This window comes from Nipponia nippon, unplaced genomic scaffold (assembly GCF_047370975.1).
Source record: "Nipponia nippon isolate SJK-2023a ecotype South Korea unplaced genomic scaffold, ASM4737097v1 scaffold_2, whole genome shotgun sequence".
In the NCBI taxonomy this organism is placed as follows: Eukaryota; Metazoa; Chordata; class Aves; order Pelecaniformes; family Threskiornithidae; genus Nipponia; species Nipponia nippon.
The window spans coordinates 41129816-41157281 of record NW_028262336.1 but is presented as its reverse complement, the minus strand read 5'-3'; the positions used below and the strand labels follow the sequence as shown (position 1 = coordinate 41157281).

The 27466-nt window shown below is 36.4% G+C and overlaps 1 protein-coding gene across 8 annotated transcripts in view; it reads right to left on the bottom strand.

The window, feature by feature from the left end:
* Nucleotides 1–27466, bottom strand: part of DMD (dystrophin) — a 1304666-nt gene that overhangs the window by 332773 nt on the left and 944427 nt on the right. For all 8 annotated transcript variants that reach the window (XM_087759563.1, XM_087759562.1, XM_087759568.1 and 5 more), the window contains one exon: nucleotides 14210–14445. In XM_087759563.1, the coding sequence (XP_087615689.1) occupies nucleotides 14210–14445 (236 nt within the window). The remainder of the gene's footprint in view (nucleotides 1–14209; nucleotides 14446–27466) is intronic.

The following is a 27466-nucleotide window of genomic DNA, read 5'->3' as shown; positions in this document are numbered from 1 at the left end:
TAACAGGGTACTTTCCAGGAAGGCTGGCATTAGAGGGGACAGAATTGTGACTGTTTCCATTAAATCTTACATGTCTCACGCTGAATTTCTCATTAAAAGTAGCTTTCCACTTTGATGTGGACACTTGGCTTTATCTAAAAGTCTTAAAAAAAAAAAAAAAGGTCTTATCAAACATAATAGAAAGAAATTGCTCTGAGAAAAAGCTGTGTAGTTATTCCCACCTTTTACTATCTGAGCTTATTTTACTTCAGTGCAAACCATAAAATAAGAACTAAAAATGTTCTAACATTTCACCTTTATGCTTAGCAGTTATTTCCAAATTATTTCAATAAATCTCTCCCCAGTTAGATTTTTTCTTTTTCTTTCCCTAACCGGAATACTAGCAGACAGACAGCAGGGTGCTGCCCAGCAAGAGTACACCATGGACAACTCTTACAGGAACTGGAATCCTCTGTGCTGTGTCACCTTCCTCACAGTGCATCCCTCACAGGGAAAATTAAAATGAGTTTGGAAAAGAAAGGAAAAAAATACAGAGATGTATTGAAATGAAGACAGAATGTCTCCAAGGAGAAGAATCGGTGGCAAAATATTAAAAGGAAAAGATCGTCATTTTCTGTTGAGTATTGTGAAAAGTGCTTGTTTTCACATTACTTTTAACAATCTATTACAATTCTTTTGATGTAAAGGGAACTGAAAATGAGTCCTGCTGTTCATTATTTTTCTTTCTGAGATAGTACTAAAAAAAATAATCTGCTATTTATACTTTTTTTGTGCTGGAAGCGATAATTACAGTGAGAAAGTCTCATTATGCAATGGCAGTAGAAGGAGAGAAAGTTGAAAATGATAACCTAAATGGCTATTTACCCCTCATTCAAGACAGGCTGAAGAATCGTTTATCCTATATATTGTTCAATAACATCCCTGAACATCAATCCTACAGTAAAGCCTAACAATGATCATGTAGCCCATGCACGTCAGAAATAGGCATACAATGAAACATGAGGTCAAGAGAACACATTTTCTATGAATCCTACAGTGAAAAACCACCAATTTTCTCATAAGAAAAAAATATATGCTTTGTATTCTACACTAAGAGGTCTCCAAAGGCTGGCCTGTTATTTTAATTAAGATTTGTGATTTTAAGATTGTCTAATGAAAGCATTTCAAAGGAATTGGGTAATGAGCACCCAAGGAAATTAAAAGTCAGGTGCACAATTTCTTTAGATTCCACTGACAATTCTGGTTTATGTATAAATCATCCTAATAATTAGAGGCATACAAAATTATTAAATTCATACAAAAATACTCATAATTAAACAAAATACATGAATTCTCACCTTGACAAGAAATATTGGAAAATAATTTAATAAAAAATAGAAACTAATATACAAAATGAACCAACATGACGGAATAGAAGTTTCAACGTGCAAGATTTTCCTTAATCTCAGCATATTTAGCTAGAAAGTTTAAAAGAAAGTTACTTGTTAGACATTGTTCTCAGAAGGTGAGTGATGTTTGATCTAAAAACTTCTGCAGTGTAGCAGGAAGAGAGGGAAAGCGGAGAGGAAAATTTACGGACATTAAATTTGCATAAACTACTCTAGATAAAAAAACCAAGAGCATTTCTATCTTAGAAATCTTTCTCCTTCACTGAATTTTTGCACTTCATCAATATGGACCTTTGTACAACTATTTCTTAAAGGGAACAAACTAATGGTCTTGCAAACATTTCCATTCCAACGATTACGCTGTTCGTTCTACCTTTTACTCTCCACCTGCGTTTTATCCGCCTTTCCTGTCTTCTTTTAACCGTAACCATAAGACCTGTGAGATAATTTCACCTACTTTTTCCCCAACTCAAAATAATGATCCTGATTGAAACCACTTATAAACATGCAACTTTTTCCATCCACATACACCTTATCAGTATCATAATGTAAGTGCACAAAACCCCACTAATTCTTTTCTTGTAAAACCTTCTGTCTCTAAATCAATCCTATCAACAATATCTGTTGTGGGTTATTATTGCAGGTGTGTATAGCTCTGGAACAGATTGTTTGTATAGGTAAACAGAAGTGCTGTTTTTAAGTTCATAACGTCAGGCCCAACATGGTATGATACACCTTACAGTCATTGCTCAGAAGGGCCCGTTGGCTGTGCTCATCCCCATTTCAGCTTCTGCTGCCTCCAAGGCACTTCTCCCTGACTTGCACCAATCTGTCTGAGAGGTCTTTAGTAAGTGAGTACTAAATTTACTCATTTTACTTCCTCTAAATTAGTCAAGAAACAAAATGCACATGGCTAAGACAGTTGATTTTATTAACTGACTCACAGCACGTTGATGCTAAGCTCTTAGAGTTATCACCTAGTACCCACAGATATAATTTGATTCTCTAGCATCTATATTCTTTATTCTTTCTCACATGGTTTAGTGACAGGTCTAGGGGAAAAATAAAAAAAAGCCCCACCTGAAATCACATTGGCAGCAAACGAGCTAATAATTTTTATGGGTTCTGATGTTATTTCTTTGCACAACACAATCACTTTGTCAGAGCTGAATCCCACATCTGAATGTCATTATAGGAATGTGCCAAATATACCAGTTTTCATCACAGAAATATTATGCCATATGGGCCACATATGAAGAGGTAGAAGGATTTATAAGAACAGTTAAAAATGCTATCAGTGCTGATCACGATGCACAGTAGGAATTTAAGACACACTGATAAGATACCACAAAGGAAAACAGTGCCACTCATATGGTCAAACATATGCCAAAAGGTTGGCCATTTACCCTGAGATCTAGTCCCACACCATGCCACCTTCAGAACTGTCTGTTTGAATAAATGGTTCTGTGACATCTGCAGTAAGACATCTCTGGTAACACACAATAGCCCAAAAGACATCATTCTTCCCCACAAACAGAGAAATGCTTAAATTCACCTTCTGTTTATTATTTCTTTCTTTTACCTTCCTTGCTTCTTGGACAAAAAATATAACAGATATTTCTCTGAAGAGGAAAGTGAAATTAAACAGGGTCTTTGTGTTACCTCAGAACCATTTTTTCTAAAATATTTAAACCAGCTTCTACTCTAATTAGAAATGACTGCTGATCTTATTTTTTCCCAGAGAATCAAAGTGTCAAACTGTTCTGTTAAAACATCAAAAAGGAGCCACTTTGAACATGAAAATACAGATTTTCACTTTACTACTGCTAATATTAGAACATGATTGTTCTGTGCTTTTGTTTTGGGGTTTTGGTTTTTTTTTTAATACAAAAATCCAATTAAACTAAAACTTGGAGCTATGGTATTCAGGGGTGACAAAGGGGACAGGTAAATGAGACAGAGAGAAATCGGGCAGTTTTCCAGTGTCACAAAGGAGTAACATCACTGTCTTTAGTCTGGCTATCCAGAGGTTTATTTGTGCTGGTGAATGGTGGGAACTGGCCGTTGCACATTACAGGAAACCTGCTTGGTTTGCAGGGTTATGTCAGGAATCTGACTGGGGGCAATCACAGAGTTGCTGCTTTCCCCATGGAACATGCTCACTCCGTCATACAGACATTTTCCAGTAGAAAACTGCCCCACCAGAAAGGCAGAGATGAGTCAGACCAAGTGTAGGTAGGTACCTGCGCTTGTCACCAAGCATATATTGAGAGAAACAAGCCATTCCAGGAAGCAGTTCTCCTCACCTATTGCAGATGTCCACTTCAGAACCAGGCAGAATAAACCACAGACGTGGCAGTTTCTTTCTACTGAATTCAGAGATAAGTTAGATGATTCTTGGTCAAGTTGTTAATCAAGTTAGAATACTTGAGTTTTAGGCAATTATGATCTCCTCACTAATAAATCAGAGTGTATATATATATATACAGCTACAAAAACCTCAATCATGATCTATATATTTTTTAACTCTTTATGCTTATATAGAAAAAAATTTCATGTCTAGAAATCACTTACAATTATTTAAATTATTTTGATTGTTCTACTTTGATATTTTGTTAGGTTTAGACTTGGTTTTTTTATTATTCCTTATTTTTAAGTCTTAAGCAATTTCCACATTCCTGTTGTCAACAAGCAAGGACAGATGTGTGAGATGCTGAACAATTACAACTCTCAATTTTCTTGCTTTCCAGCATCTTTCCAGTGTTGATTCTATTACCTAGTTTCCACTTCAATGGATTATTTTTTTTAAAGGAAATCTACCCAAGATTACCATTGCACAGTAATAGTCTGGATTAAAGAGATTTATTACAAATTTATGATCTATTTTTAAAATTTGACATCAGCAAAAAGCTTAATATCAGTAGTTATTAACAAATTAGCACTGCACATTTGGGATAGTTATACCCTGCTCTTGCCTAGTTATTTAAGCACAAAAAAATGAACAGTAAACATTATGTATGTTTCTTGTTCAGTGGATCAGTTTAGCTCATATTTTGTCACCCTGAATGGTCTTCCTACCTTTTATCGACTATTTCTGATTGGAGGTTTTACAGCAATCCCTCGAGAAAAAGATGGATAAGCATTATCTTTTCTTAAGCTGTACTTCTGTGATCAGCATGTAACTGCAGCAACTGAGTTACTTGCATATTAGTGGCTAACAGGAAAACTTTTCTTGAGCAAAAAGAGTAGATAGTTGCAATATTTGAACTGCATGAACCCCAGCGTGAATTCCATGTTTAACAATTCAGCTGGAGAATTTGACAAGTCCAGAAGCATGAAAAAGAAAGTTGGGAGCTGGCTGAGGTGACTAAACCTCTACGTATGAAACTCACATTTGGCTGCACAAAATCTTTCATATAAGCAGAAAACACAGGAACATTAGGAGTACCATGGTGATAAGTTAAATTGATCTTTTAGATCAATAAAAGCAATGGTCCACAAAAGCAGCAGATTACCGTTCTGTGAGTTGATTTGTTACCTTGCTTATTGTATCAGCTAGCAAAGAGACAGATGAGAGGTTTGAGTAATGTGAAATGGCCCACATTTACTACAAAAACAGTTTTCTTTTAATTAAGTCCACCTTCAGTGCTTGATTGTGTGAAGAGCTGAATTCTCTGGTTCAATTCAGAAAAATACTTTAAGGTCTTTCTTGAGGAAAACATAGTCTCATTGCTTTTAATAGGATTATTTTCATATTTTAAGCTCAATGTGTACTCAGCCATTTTCTAGGATTTCATTGCAGTGCATAGTAACCTGAAAAAATAATATTCTATTTACATTATAAATTTGTCGCCTGCTAATATGAATGTTTGAGATTCTATTTTTGCAGTAGTGAAAGAGGGATTGTTTTTATATCAAACAAAACAAAAAATAAACATACAGTCCCCTCCCACCACCCTTCCTGACTAGTGAAAGAAAAAGAGAATCTATAAACACTAGAATCTAGTGTTTCTTCAACATGCTGTTCATCATTAGCAAAGGACAACAGATGTTGGAGGTGTTAGGCAAAATCAGGCATTTTGTCCTCATCTTCTACATGCAAAATTCAGTTTAGTAGAAACAAAAGGAGAATATATTGAAGAATAGACAGGCCACAGGGGACTCCAGGCAGCAGAAAACAGACCGGCCCTGTTCCACAAAGATGAAGAAGGTGGTGGGCCAAGCGAGTGAAGATCAGGCAAATTCAGAGCATGGTGTCTCCCTCTCCTCAATCCCCCATAATACCAGCTTCCCAAGACATGCAATTCTCTCTCCTATTACTTCTCTCCCTCCCCAGAACCACAGGAACTTACTGGTTATTCGTCTTAAATCTAGTGACAATGCCTGCCTAGCGGTGGGTCACATGAAGAAATAAATGTGTATAATGGCTAGGGAATGGAGAAAAATATTCAAGACCCCTGTGCCCCTGAAAACAAATATGCCTTTATGCCTCTCTTATGGTGTTTTTATAAATTTTACCTTTCACTTCTAAGCAGCTCTACATAGCATAAAATTTAAATATTTTGCAGGAGCTTTAGTGACTTAAATGTCTGCCTCCTGCTTACATTTGAGTCAACTACTTATTTGAGTAGTTTTGATTACTTCACGTAAGTGTTATAAAACAATATACCCATGTAAATCAACAGAGAACTCTCCACAAGAGCTTCTCTAAGTGCAAAAAATTATTATAGTATTCTACAGGGAAAAGAGAAAAAGGAGTTCCAAGAATTTGGCTTACTGCAATAGAGCTAAGTCACTTGAAACTAGTTATTTGACACATCCCACAGCTTAAAAAAAGCTAGTGACATTTTTTTAAACAATCCCTTCATGAAAAAGGATGATAATGACACTGCTGGCTGCTCTGCCTCAAGAGGGAATTGTCCATCTGCTAGCAAATCCCTGAATCTATATTATTTTTAAGCAGTGTTTATAGAAGTATCAGAGTACCCTTGGCACACTGAGAAACCAATAGGGCACATTGCAAGACAGTAGATTTTTTTAGTTAAAATTCTGGGATCGTTTTCTTTTCTACATAAAAGAACTGTGTTGCAAGATCAGCTTCATTAGGAAGCTCTGCTGGGATTTGATGTTTTTATTTTCTTACAGAGGAAAACTTACTTCTCTAAGAAGAGCTCCATCTCCTCACACATAAAATGAGCAAATATACAATTGTTCCCTCTAGTTTTAATTTGCATTTTATGATTGCAACTAGATTAGAATTTTTTACATTGCATCATTATTTAGAAACAAGCTGCTTTTATAATTCCCACAATTTCTGAATAAAAACAAAGCCACGTTTAGCTTTTCTTGTTACTACTGCTAATAATGTATATTAATATGGATACAAAAACACAGCCCCCTAAAATTTGTATAACTGTCCTAACAGATCCTCACTACTACTTAGAACCAAATAATCTGTTAAAATTTTATCAGGACTGCTCGAGCTCTTAAAGCAAATTACAGCTGAGGTGGGAGGGGTGCAAAGGTGACATAAAGCCATGTTTTCCTTCCTTTAAAATTTGCTTCATTGACAAGGTATACAAATCAATCTTGTTATGTGACAGTAGCATTCATATATGATCACAGAATAATTAGGTTGGAAGGGACCTTTGGAGATCATCTTACCCAACCTACTGCTCAAATGGGGCCAAATTCAGAGTCACATCAGGTCACACAGGGCCCTGTCCAGTTTTGTGCTGAATATCTCCAAGGATGGAGAATCCACATCATCTCTGGACAGCCTGTTTCAATGTTTCATTATGCTCATCATGAGCTTTTTTTCTCATCAGAATTTCCTTTGCTGCAGCATGTGTCTGTTGCCTCTCATCCTTTTGCTGTGCACCTTTGAGAAGATTCTGGCTCTATCTTCTGTACAATCTCCCATCTAGTGGCTGCAGGCAGCACTAAGGTCCCTCCTGAGCTCTCTTCCAGGCTGAGCAAGCCCAGCTCTCAGCCTTTCCTCATATATGAAGTGTTCCAGACCCTGACCACCTTGGTGGCCCTGCACTGGACTCCTTCTATGTCTTTCCTGCACACTGGGAAGCCCAAACTAGACACAGAACTCCAGATGTGGCCTCACAGATGTTGATTAGAGGGGAATGATCACTTCCCTCAACATGGTTGGCTGGGGTCTTATTAAATGCAGCCCAGCATCTAGTTAGGCTTTTTTTGCTGCCTGGGCACACACAGAACTCATGAAGGTTTAAGCAGTTTTTACACTTTCTAGCACAACAGGATTTCCCCATGGTCCACATTGTGGACAGCACATAGCTTTAAGCAGTCTTTTCATACCCGTGGTATGTTTGTAGAGGGCCCAATGCAGCAGGTCTCTGAGTTGCACATACTAGTGGAACGCAAGCATGCACAATGAAAGATTGATTTGGATAAAAGAGTAGGTTAGGTAGGGTCCAGTGTTGATGGAATAGGTCATTTATTCTTATAAGATAGGTCAGACTTAGAAATACCGAAAAATATATTTGCTATTGAAAAAATGCAACCCTAGTGAAAAGTGTATACATCTAATACTCAACATATAAATGCAAATGAAAATGAGTTCCTACACTCTTGTCCTTTCCCTGCTGAACCTAACAGGATGCCAGTTGCACTAATCATGATAATTTATCTTTTCCCAGAAGCTTATTTGGCAGGAATTGGAAAAAAATAATCAAATTATTTCACAATAAGCCAATAAAAGTGAACAGAGGAAAGTTATCTTTAGGCACAACTGCAGTATTATTTTTTGTTTGGATGATGATTTACAGCCTGACTGAAAACTAATTGAAAAATGATGAAAGTCTCTCTTTTACTTCAATGAGTTTAGAATCAGATCCTTAGAGGTAGGATTTTTATGCACGTCCTAGTGATTAACATTATAGAGAAATAAGGAAATGGCTGTTAATCACTCTCCAAAAGACAGTGTTTAGACAGCTTTTTTATTGTTGCAGAAAACAAATATACTCTCTAACATACTGTAATGAGCTGGCCAAGCTATTTTAAAATATCAGCTGTCTTTATGTGCAACAAAATATTAAAAAAAGAGTCTCCTGACACATATTCTATATCCCTTGAGGTCCAATTTTCAGATTAATGGATTTTTTTTTTTCTTTTTTTCCTCCCCTTTCCCTTTAAAGACTCAGACTTCCAGGCCCTCTAGAGTATCCTGCTGCATTTTCTACCCTTTAAGAATAAGCTTAAAGGCTGACAGACATTTTTTCATTTTCCTTTACTCTATAAAAAAGCTAAAATCTTTCAGGACACAAACCTTGTAGTTCTAAGTTTTTCTAATATATTTAGAAATCTGCTAATTTATTAGTTTTTTTACTCACTTCAAAAACTGAAATCAGCTTTCCAGTACTTCTGATAAATTAGAATTAATCTTAAAACTCTAACAGCATGACACAGTATAAAATAAGAATTCTGCTAGATATCCAGTGCTAAATAGAACAACAATAACACTCTGAAATATACATAAAATAATGATAGTAGTCTCCTGAGCAAATGTATCCAATGGTGAAATTCATGGAGGTAAAGGAGGTTTTGCACACCATTTAAGCCATAAAGTCACATGTAGGGTTCTGCTATCAGAGGAGGTACACAAAAATGCCAAAACCCTCCAACATGCTGCAGAATCAGTTTCAGCTCCAGCCCCGCTTTGGGAGCTAGTTGATCCTGGTCCAACAGTGCCCCAGGGAACGTCTGCATCTGTGTGTTCATATGGAAATAGAAGATCCTAGAGAATGTGAAGCTTTGAAAACAACCCTCGAAGCAGCATGACATCACGGAGAGAGGGATGGGGCAAATACGCTCCTGAAGATTGATTTTGAAAGTGTGAATGTCAGCTCCCAACTTGCTGGCACCATACTTGAATTCTGGACTAGTGAACTCCCCTGTTTAAGGACATCAGAATACTAAACTGGAAAACATTCAGCTCTAAGTGTAAAATCTTCTACGATTTTCTTCAACAGTACATTATCTGATGTGCTACATGGGTCTTTTCATGCATATATCTCTAATATGAAACTTCTTCACACCTCTGTAGAACCTGAAGTACACTATTCAAAAGGTTGAGGACTTCACCTTACCTATAGCTTACACTTCTGATATAAACTATATGGACAGACACAAATGTCTGTGGCTGTAACTACAAGTTTTCATTCAACATGGGCATATTTAGAGTACACTGATTCATACCTCGTAATACAGAACTACAAATTTTATTTTGGCAATTACAGTGGCTTCTGTAAGGACAGGATATAAATTTGGAAAACTATATTTTTATTTCCACAAAAAATTATGTTAGAAAACAGTTTGGACAGAAAACTTCCTATTCTTCTGATCTATCAGAATATTAATTATAAGGTTGCATACAAAAATGCATGTATGATTTTAAAGTTGTATACTAAAATGCATGGTATGTAACCATGGGAAAGGATAGGTAAAATATCCTCAAACAAGGGGAATGTCAGGTAAGACCACTCTTTCATCTGAAGTCTGATAATTGCACGGTTTATAAACAAATATTTTTCCTTAACAGTTATTTTACTATCATCAGCTGCACAAGATCCTCAGATATTGAAAAATCAATTCAGTAATTAATAGTGAAAACAATCTCTTCATTCCAATTTTGTTTACTTCTGTAATTGACAGAAGATCAAACCTACTTTTTGAATAGTGACAAATTAATTGAGTAGAAATAAATTATCTGAATCTTTTTGGATGACTACTTTAGGACGACACAAATCATTACCTAAAAATATCTTTTCCTCTTCTTTGCTTAAAAGTCTCAGTAACTAGCTTGGCTGTAGGTCTCGTTCCACATAAATCCTTTTTTCAGATTAATCTCTTCTACTGCACCTAACAGTGCAGACTCAACCTATAGTCTTAGAACCAATGAGTAAAAGTAGGCACTGAAATTTTTTTGTAGTCAAATTCATTAGTAATACTACTTATTATTATAATACTTCTTACTAAATAAAATCTATGTTCATCTAGTACAACTGAAAGCCATATTTTCAATAACATATGTTACAAAAAGTTTGGATTGAAAGCATCGCCTTGGCAAAATCCATGGACAGAATTCAACATTTAAGGAGATTATAGTATTTGATCTCTTTGAATGGCACTGCTAATTATCTTCAAGCTTTGCACAGGCTCCACGGTTTACTGCTTTTAGTAGAAATCTATTCCTGCTGCAAACCTTCCTCAAAATACAATGATGCCAAAGCAGAGTTTCTGAGTAAAGGCTTGTTGGCATCTTAAGTAAGAAGAGGTTTCCATTTTTCCATAATGTAGCAAAATGTAGTTTATCATCCTGTTCCTCTATCCACAATTTTTTATGAAGAATCCCCAACTGACCTTCAAATATAAAACATCTTGATTGTTTTGAAGTAAAGACAGTGAAATGAAGCAACAGTGTAAACTGTATTCTCTCATGTCCCTCACCTACTTACCTCTTCGCATATTATATATTCTCAGTATTTCCTGTAAACTTTATGTGCAGATGAAGGTTGTCTAAAGAAACAACATATGAGTCTTTTGTCAGCCTGTCTTACACTTATTTCTTTGAGGATCAAATCCTGAAAAATATCAGTCTTCAAGGAGATGAGTAAAATATAATAATTTTCCTCTAATGAAAACATGAATGACACTAATGCTAATTTTAAATTTCTTTACTACGTTTTTAGTGTCTTTTAGTTTAATTATACAGAATTTAACAAGATATATATAATCATAGATGACTAAAATATGTAATGCATTTGCCTGAAAGAAATGTATACCACTCATTTGACAGAAAGATTAACTATAGATGTTTGAAATGAATAGCCATTATGCTATTCTTTTAGTATTCTCCTTTTACTACATACTATGTGCACCACTTAGGAGAATTTAAGTTGTATTGTTTCTTTCATTAAAGGGAAGCTGCCACTAAAACTTTTTTAGAATACTTGCCTTTTTTGTTTTGTTTTGTTCCATAATTAACCTTTGTACATGCTATTCACACAAGAGTACCAATTCACTGTGATCACCTCCAAGCAAAGTTCGAGTGGGGGCTAACGATGTCTTAAACTTTTATGGAGGTGAAATATGGCAGAGTTAGTGGCTGTGATCTTGTGACACAATCAGATTGAAATGAACTTAACCAAAATGCCCTCAGAGACTTAGCTTCAACAACATCACATGCCGCTGTGAAACAAAGGACAACCTAAGGTCACTTATTTTTACCTGGGTGATTTGGAAAAATGTCATGTTACATATGTTGCTAGGATATGGGATATCTTTGCTTTTAAAATGTTTGCTTTGACATTTCAATTTCGTATTAGAAATGTGGCTCTCTGTTTTGAAAGAAAAATAAAATCGAAACAAAACCACAAAACAGTAAGATCTTGGTAGCACTCCAATGGGCCTAGCAGTTTGAAGTGTTCTAAATTCTGGATGAGCAACTAGAGATGAGCTATAATAAAACAGCTTTCATGGACTATTTATCTTTATAATGATGGATTTTTGTGAGCGAAGTAGTCGGCTGCGTTAAGATAGTATTTTACACCTAAAGACGAAAAACTGATTAAGAAAAAAAAAAAAAGGTCAATCTACTAAGACAGAACTCCTACTAAATCTTACCGAGATCCCTGTAGGGGTACAACAAACTCTCCAAATAGAGCACAATGCAATACTGTGACTGTCAATGACTTTTAAATCACAACCACAGGAGAGGTATGACTATGATCTTTTACAGAAGATACAGATCTGGGGAGATAAGCACTGCTTTTGGATTTCCAACATAGATCATATCTGGTCTGACTTTTCAGAATAGCCAAGTACCCACACATCCAACTTCATCAGCTCACATACTGCTGCAGACACACTACACATTAGAAAGCGGGAGGGTTTTCTGACAAACTTAAAATTCTTTGTCAGTTTTGAAAATTCGGTCTACCAATCTCACCTAATAATCCAGTGATAGATTTAGGAGCAGAGTCAAAATTTCATGACATTAATTTCCATGTATTAAGTGATATTAAGATGATCATTAGAGAAGCGGGAGCCAGTTAACAGGACTGCAGTCTATATTTAGACATTGATTCTTCCATTTCATCAGAGAATATATTAAATGTCACATTCTGTTGCACAGCCAATTAGAGAGGTAAGCACAACAAAAAAGAGTTTTCCTGCTGGTTTTGTTACCAGCACAGTGTGGTATCAAAAAAAGAGACAGGGCTACCCAGCCAGGAATAGAAGAGAGAGGAAGACTGCAATAGTGCTGGCTTAACCAGCTAAAATATTTCAGCCTTGAGTTAAGATTAGATGCAGATATACACCAAGTCATTTTAAAATATGTATAACATTAATTGAAATTCTCAAGAGTTAATAATTTGATCTCACATTTAAGTAAAAGAGATCTGTAGAAGGAAGCAAACTATGGATTTTGCCTGCCAGAATAATATGCAAAAATGAGGCATAAGTAAGAAAATCATATAATCCTGAACCAAGTATTTGACAACATAAAATTTTAAAACAAAACAATTCTGAAAAAGATTAAGAGATAATGTACAAACAATTCTTCTTTGGCCCTCAACCTTTTCAAATGACATAACAGATATTTTAATCTAGTGTCCTGTGTAGGTGATACTGTAACTATCACTTATTAAAATATATCCATGCCATTTTAAAGATATTTTAATTACTAAAACACTATATAACTCTACACGGTAAATATTGTGATCATTAATCAAGATGAAACAAATATTTTACTAATCTAGAAGGTAAAGTAAACCAAAAGTCTCAAAAAATAGGAAGTTTAAACCACTGGAAAAAAAAGGGAAATATAAGAAAACAAGCAGAATGAATGCTATGAGACATCTGCATATTTTAATATACATGTTCTTATAAAACTGCTTACTACAGATACTAGGCAAAATGTGTCCATTGTTTCTCCCTCTCTTTCTACTTTAAGCAAAGAGAAAGAATGTCAATATCTTCCTTACAATAAATCAGATTTTTTATGAGGAGGAAGAGGAGGAAGCAGAAGAGAATCTTATAATAGAGAGTCCTAAACTCAGTTTAGAACTGAACTGAATGGAAATTCAACACTGAAAAGTTTTGCACAGGCAAGCCAAATCTTTTGTATTGAGCAGCGTTAAATCTAGAAGGCAGGTAATTACTTTCAGGCTGTATAATACCAAATTATTTTTATTGCTACTGAGTAGCTAAAGTTAAAGGTTAGCCTTTTTTTTTTTCCTTGCACATATATTTCCCTATTTTTCTGTGTTTTCAAAGATAAGTAACACTGACGCAGTTTTGCTGACAAAACACTTGCATTAATGAGCTGTTCTTTTCTTTAAGACAACTGAGGAGCTTTTCATAACCCAACAGCAGCAGGATGTAAACCTCTGAGAAAGTTATTACAGAAGCAACGTAAGAAAAGGTATGAAACAGGGTATCTTCCCTCCTGGCAACCTGGAGCTTACTATGCAATTCGTTCTTTCTCATGAGGTTTATATTTCAACCATTGGCTTGCATACTCTTACAACACAATCAGCACAAGCAATAGAAAGATAAAGAGATCTCTGCCTTCAATAGCAGAGAAATTATTAAATACTCCTTTTTTTTTTCTCAATCAATTATCTTAATATTTAATCCAGTAATTGTGTTTATGGGATAAAGTAGCTTAAGTAACAACTACAGGTATTGCAGCCTATCATCTCTCCTGTGTTCCTTGTTGAAATGATTTAATACAGAATAAAGATCATGAGGCTTTCAACTTGAAAAATCAGTGTTTCTCATACCTTTTGTTTGATGATCATGTCGTTGATATCATCAAGATCACCTACTATCACTCTCTGAGATTTTATCTCTCGATCCAGTCGAGAAAGCCAGTCAGTGAGTTCTGCCCATGCCTTATTGAAGTCAGCCAAGGCTGGAACCTCCAAAAGCACAGAAGATGGCATTTCTGGTTTGAAGGTGGTGGTTTCCTTGGTTACCCTGGCTTGTGTATCCACAGCAACAGTTTCACCAGAAGTTACTGAAAGAAAAAAAATGCTAAAATTACTGAATAAATGAACTATGATAAATGTTTATTTCAGTAACAGAATTTATGCAGTAGAAAGGGTAAAACAGAAATAAGCTTGTTTCCTGATGTTACGTCTACTGGAAATATGAAAATTAAATCTAAAAGAATATATTAATTCATTTTTCCACAGTATTTCTATTAGAGTATATGCTTAACATTCAGCATTCTCAGCATATTCAAATTTCATCCTTAAAAGACCAGTGGGACCTTTTAACACTAGCAAAGATCTCAGTGTAATAAGAACTCCTCAGTCAAGGTCACTGAAGTATTGCTACGCATGAGTCATCTTCCAAAATCTAGTAGCGTGGTCAGATCTGTCAAGGCTAGAGACAGATAGAAAAAAAGTTGGTTGCAATATCCAATGTATCACAGCATGACTGTGTATCTAGAAACATATTTATTCCATGATCTCCAGTCATTCTGTAGCTGTGAATTTGTCCCACCAACAACCTTCCCACTTACTGTTACCATCATCAGGTATTTCCAATAGGCTCTGTGACCAATATGGGAGCTTACACAACAAGAAATTTAGCCTTGGCTGATTCTTGATTTTTCCTCCTCATAACTTGAAAATATTATGTGCTACTATTTGGATAGTTGTGGATTTTTTCCCTTCTGTTTGGGGAAAATGGACACATCTCCTTTGTGTCCTTTCTTGCTCTATTAGCTGGGTTTTAAATAATCTGTTCATTATTCATTGCTTGGATTGGGGAAGTACCCAACACTGAAGCACAGTATCTTTCTCTGCAGTCAGAAATGATGAGAGGTGCCACAGATAACTACCATTGGACAGAAAGTCATGTAACATGAAATTATTCAGAATTTCAAGACTGATTTTTGCTTCTCGATTTTTGTTATTTACAAATAGATGGCTATAAACTGTTGGGCTATTTTTGCCCTCCAGTTAATTATGCAAAAGCAATTCACTATGCACAATCTTATGGCAGATGAGGCTACACTGAATTGTATTTGGTTAATTTTTTCTCATTTTTTAAAAAGTCCAGCCAAACAAGGAAAACACTAAAATAAGGAAAACACAAGAACACATGGTGTTGCTTCACTGAGGTACCAAACCATTAGAAAAGAGAGGAGTCTAAATACCTACCCTTTAGAGTAGCTACAGAATCTCTGTCTCAATCAATTGCCTAAAAAATACAATAGCTAAAGGAGGAAAGCTGAAATAAAGCTATGTGGAGTGTGCCCTACATTTTCTAACATTGAAATGCAAAATATGGCTATCGAAAACCAAATATACATTCCTAAAGGACCAAGATGTTTGTTTGCATTTTTCCGAATCTCCTTACACAGTAGAGAAAACCTGTTTCCTGCACTCTTCCTGTGAGGTAGCTTGTCTTTAACAGAAAAAAAAGCCCAAACTGTGTCACCCTATGCACAGTTAGGTGTGGGTTTTTTTTTTTTTTTTTTTTTTGCTTTCTAGTACTTCTGAGAGTCTGATGGTTTTCCCCATTGGCATTCATGCCATTTCAGCAAAGTCTGAAGTCTGAAAACTCAAGTAGCAGGTGAGGGTTCAACAGTTTGGCCATAAAACCACTTGAAACATTAAAACGATCAGTAACATTAGCTGATCTTGCCAAGGAATTTAGCAGCTATTTTTCACTAATGAGAAAGGTTTTGAGTTACTTCACTGGGGAATCACTGACCCTCTTCAGCACTGCAGAAAGAGAAAAAGCTGTGCACAAGCATCTAAATGACTGTCACTGTAAAAGCACCATAAGATGCTGTCAGCATTAAAAATACTGTGTGGTTACAGACAATTTACCAAATCAACTAACATATACATTTTTTATCTAGCCTGAATATACGGCAATATTATGATACCAAAAGTGACTCCTGCAAATGATTATTTTTAGTGATATACACTGCAATTAAATACATTTATCCACCTATCCATATCATTATTGCATTTCTGAAGTGCAATCCTTGTACTTTTCCTTTCTGTACTTTAAAATCACATACCTGTGGATAACTACGAAGTAAATTAATTATTGTAAAAGGCTGTTCTAACACAGCAAGTTTTTAATTAAAATCATACAAACAGATAAGAAAATGGACATATCTTTTTCTGACATGGAGAGGTTTGTAAGGGTTTTTTGGTAGCATCACACTGTTTGCTATACCAGAGTATCTTGTACAGTTCAAGACTAGCAGTTTTTAATATCAAAAGTAAAACAGATAGTCCTAAAGGATCTCTTTCCTTCACACTTTTATTTCCTTTTTTAAATTGTTACACACAGATGTGAATAATTATTAATAATAAAAATAATAATCATCATCTTTACTTGTCAGGTTTTCTTTCATCTCTGTTGAAATTACTCCAGATATTTTCTGCCCTATTCTATTTCTTTTTATCTAAATTATGCAAATGAAGCAGAGATTAGCTCTACTCAGTACTGGTGCGGCCACATCTGGAGTACCATGTCCAGTGCTGGGCTCCCCAGTACAAGACAGCGGTAGAGCTACTGGAGAGAGGCCAGTGAAGGGCCACAACAATGATTAAGGGACTGAAGCATCTCTCATATGAGGAAAGCCTAAGAGAGCAGGGACTGTTTAGCTTAGAAAAGAGAAGACTCGGGGGGAATCTCATTAACATGTAGAAATATCTGAAGGGAGGGTGCAAAGACGACGGAGCCAGGCTCTTTCCAGTGGTGCCCTGTGACAAGACAAGAGGCAATGGGTACAAACTGAAACACAGGACGTTCCCTCCGATTATCAGGAAACACTTTTTGACTGTGAGGGTGACTGAGCCCTGCAACAGGTTGCCTAGAGAGGCTGTGGAGGCTCCATCCTTGGAGATACTCAAAAGCCACCTGGACACGATGCTGGGCAGCCTCCTCTAGGTCACCCTGTCTCAGCAGAGGGGTTGGCCCAGATGACCTCCAGAGGTCCCTTCCAAGCTCAACCACTATGTGATGCTGTGATTAAGTCAGTCCCACAAAATGACTCCTGATGTAGCAGGGTTATTAACTGTATTTTTTAGTTTTTATATGCCACTTTGCCTATAGCTGTTAGCCCAAGATAACAGGGAGGACATTCAGTGATCAGAAGGCAATGTACTGAACCTATCATTCATTAATGGACACAATTGCCTGAGTTTATGGCTTTTAGCAGAAGAATCAGCTCATTACCTAAAGCAACAAGTTTCAACTCATGGTTCAGATTCTGAATCTTTGGATTCATGCCCCCTCCATGCAGCCCTCACTCCTTGTTTTGGAGGAGATGGGAAACAGCTGTTTAAATAGTGAATGGTGCTTAGCACCCCAAAGTTTCCTCCTGTGCTGGCTAGAGAGCAGCACAACACTATTAGACACTGTGCTTTCACACTTTGGCATTAGCAGCCATCATCTCTCCCATCCCTCTCCTCAAAGTAGCAAGATACCATAGCTTTCCTTTGGCGGTCAGCAGATGAAGGAGTGAGTTTGACAACTACTGCTGCAGGGGAGGAGAAAAGGGAAGGAAAGGTCAACTTCTTCCACAGAGTAGCAGATCATGAATAGCTCCAAAAAAATGGATAGGGCCCACACACTTGTCAACTTTGAGCCATCAAACAAAGGCAACATTTAAAACAAAGCCACATCAAGCAGGAATAGCGAGGAAGGAGGGAACACTGTATTAAGATCTGCAAGGCAATGAGAAAGGAAACTACATAATGTTCTCTTAAGACAAAAGGAACTTACAATAGTTACTTTTCATATATGTACAAATGAACTATTTTGTTTGTAGATTCACTTGCTATTTTATTCACTTGCTAATGAACACTGAAGCTAGAAAAGAATGTCAACATTAAAAAAGAAAGTGTTGTTAGTAGTTACTTAGTTTAACTGAGTTGGCACTTAGAGCTTACAAACTTCAGTGGTCTGAAATAACTCCCAGAAAATCACTGAGAAAACAAAATATTAATCATCACTTTCTCTGTCTTCATTTCTCTGTCCAGAAAGTAAAGTGAATTCAAAAAGGGTCACAGAATAATCATTAATAGCCTCAGAATTATACAGAGTGGTTTTCTGTCAATATAGTAATTGCAGTTTAATAGGAATGCCTTAGTTGTACTCTTTTAATATTTACAATCTGAAGGCTATTGTATTTTTCATCTTTGTTCAGCAGGGGAAGAAAATGGCAGAGAAGTCTTTGAGCATGTCTGTCTCTGAAGAATGTAATTTAATTGCCTGAAGGACAAAAAAAAAGGTGCAACAAACAGCAGCAACTAGAAATAAATAATGAAAACAAAATATACCATAGTTTTCTATAGATTTCAAAATATTTTTTTTGGTTTTATTTTGTTTGCTTTAATGTTGTCCTTTAGAGCTTTCTGTGCTTGATGTGTTTTTAATGCCTTCCTCTTTTCGGGCTGGATATTAAAAATCTGTCTGACACCTAGAGAAAATTATATACCAAAGACATAAATTCACAGAATTGTCTATATTGTCTCACCCCTGGATGGAAATTCAACTGCATAGATCAGTCATGATTTCCTGTAACAATTCCAAAATGTCATCTCATTTCAGCCTCTCCTCCCATGAACTCCATAATACTGTAGGTCAAAGTGATTCAGAGCAAGGCTCATTATTTGCAGTGAGGTATTCCATATTGTGGTCAAGACACATGCAATTACTGAAAAACATAGTTGAGTGTTTCATTCCAGAACTTTACCAAAGCAGTTTAAGTGTGAAAAGTATGCGTAAAGTGTTGACTTCCAGTCTTTACCAAGGGATGGATACTTAGATCCACTTCCCTCTGGCCTAAAGTTCATGCAAAGGCCTTGTATTTCCTCTATGACTTCAGAGATTCTTAGACAACAGGAAAGTGGTTGCTTAGTTTGGCATTCAGATAAGTTAAGCAGAAGTTGTCTTATCTCAGAGGGAATTTCTATTCTCATCAGTAGTTCAGGTAAATTGAAGAAAAACTTTCTAAACTGGGACTCTTCAGAGCCTCCGTAAGTAGTCTCAGGGTATCTGATAAGACTGCCTGGCATCTCTTAGCATCTCGCATATTTTGACCTGAGTATACACGCCAGAGTTTGCCTTTTTTTTTTTTTTTTTTTTTTTTTCCCCTCTAGTGGCAGCTATTCCAGAAGAGGGTATTGCTAATCTTCTAATGTTCACGGGTTTACTCCTCTCAATTTTGGCTTAGGTTTTTTTATTCCTTTGATGTAATTCTTTTGCATCAAGAAATTTGAAATGCTACAGAGAGGACTGTAAGGTACTAGCAGAAGTGCACTGTCCAGTATAATATCTTCTTTAAAAGCTTCAAGTTCTACCACTATCTACCGTTATCTGCCACTACTGAGGATGGTTCCACTTTGGCTGAGCAGTTAAACCGTTTGAGTTGTCAAATTATTTATAGCAATTACCTTTAGAAAGTGGTTGCACAGTATGTTTCTCTTCTAACATTTCTCTCCCCTCAGAACAAAAATACCACTTGAAACAGTACATCTGTCCTTTATTTCTCTTTTTTCATGCTTGCACAGATATGATATGGTTCATTCAACAGAAGCATATAAATGATCGATTAAAATTAATAGAGAAATATAAATGAACATTAATTACACAATATGTAGCAACAGATCTCATTCTGAAACAATTTATCCAGAACTGCACTGACAGTTTCTGTGACTCAAAGGGGATAGTTTGTTGGTTTGGGTTTTTTGGTTTTTTTCCTGGACAATTAATTTATAAATACAAAACTAGAATCAAATTCTTTTTTTCAAATATTTGAGTAGCAAATTTCATCCTACTGCAACACATCAGAAATACAATTAAGGACTTCATCTTTCAACTTATTTAAATGTTATATCAGTTCACTCCTGTGATATGATGAACCACAAAACCAAAAGGACAATTAGAATTTAAGACATTAAACTACACCAACGTGTAGCTTTTAAGGTAACTTCTCATTAGCACTTTCTGCTGTTTAACAAAGAAGGAAACAACATAGAACAATAATAGAAGAAAAATAAAACAAATGAAAGTCTAACAAAAAGCTGAAACATAATCTAACAATGCTCTGAACGAGGTGTGATTTTCAACTTATTCTTGAACTTTGAAATACACTGGATGAAAGTCAAGAGTATATTGGTAATTTTTGCATCTTGAAAATAATCTGTAATGTTAAACTTGAGTGAGAAAAATAGGAATGTGTCATGAAATTGAAATTCAAATATTAAATGCAGAAATAAAAAAAAAGCAGAATGAAGTCAACTGCATGAAAGCACTTTTTCCCCCCTTCTTTTATTCTGCTTATATCAGTGTTGTGTTTCAAGAGAGGGTCAAACTGACAACTCAGAACAAATAAAACTCCTTATTTAGGTACTGAACAGGAACAGAATAGACAGGAAGAATGACAACACTCCCCAAAGCTTCAAATCCCTTCCAACACCTCTTTTCAAGCCAAAGCCCTTAAGCAGAACTGACCCAGTTCACAGGAATGTTCCTAACCATCCTTCTGAATGTTTTAAGTAGTGTTGAAACTTTAGTTATGTAAGGTAACCGCATATACCAGGTCAAAGCTTTTTGACAAAGAAGAAATAACAGTAACTGGATGCAGATTTTAATTCAATTTGTATGTCTAGCCTGGGGATTCAGTTCCATGGTCAGCAGTACCAATTAAGGCATATGCCAGCCTTGAATCCTTTACACAATGAATAGTAGTAACATACACCCACTAAACTTCATTTCTGTTTCAGTCAAGGAATCCCAGCTGTGCTTTACTCACTCTGAGGAAAACAAAGGAAGAATACCTGTACCCTGTTGCATATGCACAGACAACATCTCTCAATGAATTCGTTATTTTAACACATGGTGCACTGCCTTCTCTAGTGATAGACCAAATGAGCATTCCCGCCATGGACAAACCAGTTCACTGGTTTGGAGGTGGCACACCAGGCAGGTTTTGCTTATTTCATAGGAAGGCTCAATGTCATCTTACCAGCACTTCAGCCTTGTGAACTTGATTGGGAAAAACTAGACTCCACAATAGCACACAGGTGAAGATCTTTCACCTACTAAAGTGGTTTTGGTTTTTTTTTTTTTTTTATGCTGTGTCATTGCAGCTGATTTTCTACAGGGTTTGAGCATCCATGCTCATATTCGTAAACTCCAAGCAGGCTTCCCTAAGAGAGATCTTGGAAGACAGTTCTGAGACTGATTTATTCCTCAGACTTGTCCCAGTGATAAATGAATAGTGTCATCTCTCTCTGCCCTTCAAAGTTAAGGAAATAAAGTTCAGAGTACATTAACTTCTTCCATTCAGTACAACCCTTCCATGCAAGGTGCTCGCTGCCAATAACACTTTTTGCTGAGGGGGCTACAGCTATATGTCAGGTGTTCTGGGTCACAAAGGAGTTCTGAAAGAAAAGTAATACAATTACACTGGGCAACACAGCTCTGATTGATTAGCTAAAATCAATAATATGACTGTATTACCAACCCACCCCCCAATTTTGAAATTTGAAAGCAAGGATGGGGGTTTTCTGGTGATCTGAACTCAGAATAAAGTCTTTATCTTGATCAAAAAATTATTGCCAACAAAATTTCACCCACGGCTGTAAATGTAGAAAGTATGCATCCTTAAAGCATTGTATCTCTAAGCTAACATTTTCTTAACATTTTAATCAGCTTTTAAAGACAAAAAAAAATGTTTCACAATGAATCTTTTTCTGTTTGAATAAAACACCAATGTCAGATTGACCAATGTCCGATTCTCTTAGCCTTGAATATTTAGTAAAAACAATTCCTAGAAAAAAATTACTTAGTAACTGTATCGTGACATTTCATAGATAGTAATTTTTATAGAGTATAAATGGGTAAAAGTTAGTACTTGATTTCATGAACATTTAGGGAACATTCATGTTATGTGCTATTGTCATCAATTTGAAATACAATTTAAGTGTCTAGACTTCCTTTATATTCAAGAAGTTCTTGATGATTCCTAACAAGTCATTATGGATTATAATTTAGATTAATACAGGTAAAAAAAAAGAAGCTGATAGTTTATGGGATTATTAGTTAAAGTTTAGATCCAAAATAGTCTGTACAGTGGGATGAAGAGAGGGACCAAAACTAAAGACTCCATAATTCTTAGAGATTCAAAAGAAACTAGAAAGTCAAGGTTAAAAACTGTTAGGAGAAAAGAAAAAGATTTACAAGTGAATGTGTATTGCTATATTTGAAAAATAACCATAGCAGTTATGGTTTCTAATATGTTACTATTATTAGGTTAATAAATAGCATCATAACTTTAAATTTGTAGTAGATTGGTAAGTGTCAGCTTGCTCAGACTTATCTTTCTCTGTCATAGGAGAGATCTAGTACAATTTTCTTGCTGTTCTCCTTTTCATATGTAGAAATGTGACTAAGCTGTTTATTGTACAATGCATTTTTCCAAATTTCTCCAAACATAACAGAAAGATGTTTAGATATGTCTTTCACTCAGTGTAAAGAAAAGCTCTTGCTTTCACAAACACTGGATTGCAATGGGAACAAGAACATATGTCACTGTCTGTCGGAAAAATAGGTAGACTCTACCAAACACTAAGAATTTCAGTGATATTAATCATATAAGTAGGCTTGCATGCATCATAACATAAATAACATTAAGGTGAAGTTAACTTAGTGCTGCATAGTAAAAAGATTACAGAATCATAGAATCGTTAAGGTTGGGAAAGACCCTTAAGATCATCGAGTCCAACTGTTAACCTAACACTGCCAAGTCCACTGCTAAACCATGTCCTCAAGCACCACGCCTACCCGTCTTTTAAATACCTCCAGGGATGGAGACTCAACCTGTTGTTGAGAAGAGCTTCTGCGAATACTTCTCAGTAAGCAAGATACTTAAAAGTGGAATGTTAATGGCTTATTTGATGAGAATACTGCCATCATAGGAGGCATTTCAAGATAATTTCCATGTACAGAAGTTAAGAGTTTTAAAAACTTATCCTTTGTGGAAGAGAATCAGGTTGGAGAATACTTCAGCAAACTGGACACACCTAAGTCCATGGGCCCTGATGGGAGGCACCCGTGAGTGCTGGGGGAGCTGGCAGATGTCATTGCAGGGCCACTTTCTATAAACTTTGATGGATCATGGCGACTGGGAGAAGTGCCTGAAGACTGAAGGAAAGCAAATGTCACTTCTATCTTCAAGAAGGACAAAACAGAGGACCCAGGGAACCACAAGCCAATCAGCCTCACCTTGAACCCTGGTAAAGTGATGGCTAGGTACATGAAGCACAAAAAGGTGATCGGAAATAGTCAGCATGGATTCACCAAGGGGAAGTTATGCTTGACCAAACTGATCACCTTCTACGGTGAAAGGGTTGGCTTGGCAGATGCGTGCAGAACAGTGGATATTGTGTGCCTTGACTTCAGTAAGGCTTTCAGCACTGTCTCCCATAAGATTCTCATAGAGAAGCTGAAGAAGTATGGGCTAGATGAGCAGACAGTGAGGTGGATTGAAAACTGCGTGAACTACTGGACCCACAGGGTGCTGATTAGTGGCATGAAGTCTAGTTGGAGGCCAGTAACTAGAGGTGCTCCCCAGGGGTCAATACTATGTCCAATCCTATTTAACATCTTCCCTAAGGATCTGAATGATGGGACAGAGTGTACCCTCAGCAAGTTTGCAGATGACACAAAGGTGGGAGGAGTGGCTGACACACCAAGAGAGGGTTGTGCTGCCATTCAGAGGGACCTTGACAGGCTGGAGAAATGGGCTGACAGGAATCTCATGAAGTTCAACAAAGGGAAGTGCAAAGTCTTGAACCTGGGGAGGAACAACCCTATGTACCAGCACAGGCTGGGGGCCAACCATCTGGAAAGCAGCTTTGCAGAAAAGGCACTGGGCATCCTGGTGGACACCAAGTTAAATATGAGCCAGTATCCTGTGCTGCATTAGGAGGAGTGTTGCAAACAGGTGGAGAGAGGTGATCCTTTGCCTCTACTCAGCACCTGGAGTACCCTACCCTGTTCTGGGCTCCCCAGTACAAGACAGCGGTAGAGCTACTGGAGAGAGGCCAGTGAAGGGCCACAACAATGATTAAGGGACTGAAGCATCTCTCATATGAGGAAAGCCTAAGAGAGCAGGGACTGTTTAGCTTAGAAAAGAGAAGACTCGGGGGGAATCTCATTAACATGTAGAAATATCTGAAGGGAGGGTGCAAAGACGACGGAGCCAGGCTCTTTCCAGTGGTGCCCTGTGACAAGACAAGAGGCAATGGGTACAAACTGAAACACAGGACGTTCCCTCCGATTATCAGGAAACACTTTTTGACTGTGAGGGTGACTGAGCCCTGCAACAGGTTGCCTAGAGAGGCTGTGGAGGCTCCATCCTTGGAGATACTCAAAAGCCACCTGGACACGATGCTGGGCAGCCTCCTCTAGGTCACCCTGTCTCAGCAGAGGGGTTGGCCCAGATGACCTCCAGAGATCTCTTGTTCCCTTCCTACCTCAACCATTCTGTGGTCCTGTAAAGCTATATTCTCAGTTCCAAACATTCTCTAAGAGCCAAATTCAAAATAGTGTGAGGACAGAGAATGCTTTGGGAATGAAGCAGCTAAGATGGAAGATAAGACATGGAAATAATCCTGGCACAGTGTATGTAAACATTGAACTGACTGGTCTACACGTGTGGTGGAAAAAGCTTTAAATCTGCAGTACTCTATCCTAGTTAGACTATGACTCGAGCAGGGGCAGGTAGCATAAAACCAATTGAAGATTGCAATATATATCTGTAAACTGAGTTAGCATTAACAACTCTTGCTCTGCTTGGACATATTGTTCTATTCAAACCTTTCTGAAAGATAAACTGCTCCAAAGTTCAGTCTCCTTTTTGTCATATAGCATTGTCATGGCATTCCCTGTGAACCTTTCCTGAGGCAAAGTTCAACATGATTGATGGGCCCACTAAAAATTGAAAAGCAAAAGGCTAGGGTATGAATGGATCACTTTTAGTGCGTCTAAGAATTAAGCAGACACCAAAACTAAAAAGAGGTATCACAAGAACCTTTCATATACTAGCTACATGGTGGTTCTAGATTCAATTTCTAACAGTATCACTGATTACAATAGCCAGGCTAATTTAACTATCAACACATCCTTAAAAAGTTAGGTGAAAACAATATTCTGAAATTATATAGTGTCACCACTGGATACTCATTATAATATTGAGATAATGCTTTAAAAATAGTCCAGACGGGGGAGGGAATCCCAAACCACAAACTAAACAAACAACAAAACCCAGTACAATTTAATGGTTAAGATTTAAAAATCTCCCTCTTCTATAAATAAACTTTCTTGTCTATGCAAACTACATATAAAACATGATTGTGTTTGTTACTTCTTTCTGTTCAGTAGTTTAAAGGTTAGCTGAACAAATATCTGCAATACTGCCACTAATATTTCTGCTACAGCAAAAATAACCATTTTTTGATACTGCTAGTGTTTTTTTTACAAATGTAGAGGATGATTCAAGTGCTGAGATACTGGCATAATATAAACTGAACATATGTTAAGGCTAATATCTCTTATTTATTTTAACAAAAGCAAAAATAATCAGAAATATTTGTGGTGTCCATGTCGTGTCCCCCCCCACAACAATATTGTCTTAGTTCTTAATTGTGATATGAAATGCCAGGAAATCCACAGCTGAGAGAAACAATTTCTTTCTGGCTTGCCTGTGCCCTGTATCCTCTATTGTCATTGCTGATTTAAGTCTTCCCTTAGGCTCGTGACATAGGTTTTAAAAGGCAAAAAAGAATAAATTCTTGAAGTAGGGAATTCAGACTGTCTCAATTAAAATGAGTAGGTAATATCTAAAAATTATTATTTCTTATTATGGATGTGACTCAAATCCTCTTCTGCTAGTTTTAGTTTCTCATTTGGTGTATTCTTCCACGTGGAAGATTTCACATGTCTGGCCAGAGAAGTTACAAAGACTCAGACTGCATATACCAGTTTGCATAAAATAAGGTGAAGTCATACTGTATATTAAATGATTTTTATATTTATCGTGTGGATTATCACATGGAAATTTTGGACAAAAGTCGTATTTTCTTCATAAGGTAAATAAATACAAACTTTTAACTAAATTTCTATGTACATTCATTCATGGTTGCCTGTTACAAATATTTTCATCTCTCTGATGAGGAGTTCTACATTTGACAATGAAGAAAAGAGTTAAGAGCATTCAATGAATATTAGTTTTCATGTTTCAGGATGATAGATGGGCTTTTTTCTTAATCCATCATGAAATAAAGATTTCCCTTTTTTTATAGACATAAACATTTTAACCTTTTTCATAAGAACTTTGAAAAGAAACTTTAAGAAAGCATTACATCAAGGGAGTCAGTCTTTTGGGGAACAAAAATGCTACAAACTTTATACTGCAGCAACACTTTGAATCCCAAAGAGATCCAACATACTAACAATGAAATTAAAACAAATTTATCTGTAAAACATAGTAATAATCTGCATATGCAAAAGTGTAGTCAATGGAGTTGCTATTTGCCATATAAGCACTACTTATATGTTTGGGTCTTTAAGGATAAAATTACCTGATTGGCTCTTAAAAACTAAAGGAAGTGTTGAGGAGAATGTTCCAGCCTGTTTTCAGATCTCGAAGTAGTAGACAGAATTAACACAAGGAGTCTCTTTGGTAATATTAAGACACTGTCAATAAGTAATTTTATTTGTGGAAGTGATCTAATAATAGTGCTTTCGCTGTTAGTTGAATTCATATTTTAATAATGAAATAAAATTTCATTTTTCTACTTATTCCCTCTCCCCTTGAGTGTTTTGAGTAATTGATTCCTGCATCCCTAATTAAGTTTTTCAATATCTAGAAACACACACAATCATTTCTGGGCAGTCTGAAGATTCTCAGTTCAAGGATTCAAGCATTATTTTTTGAAAACAGCCTTTTTCTGTTGTTGCTTTTTAAATGCAGTGTTATTTGTACCCCTACA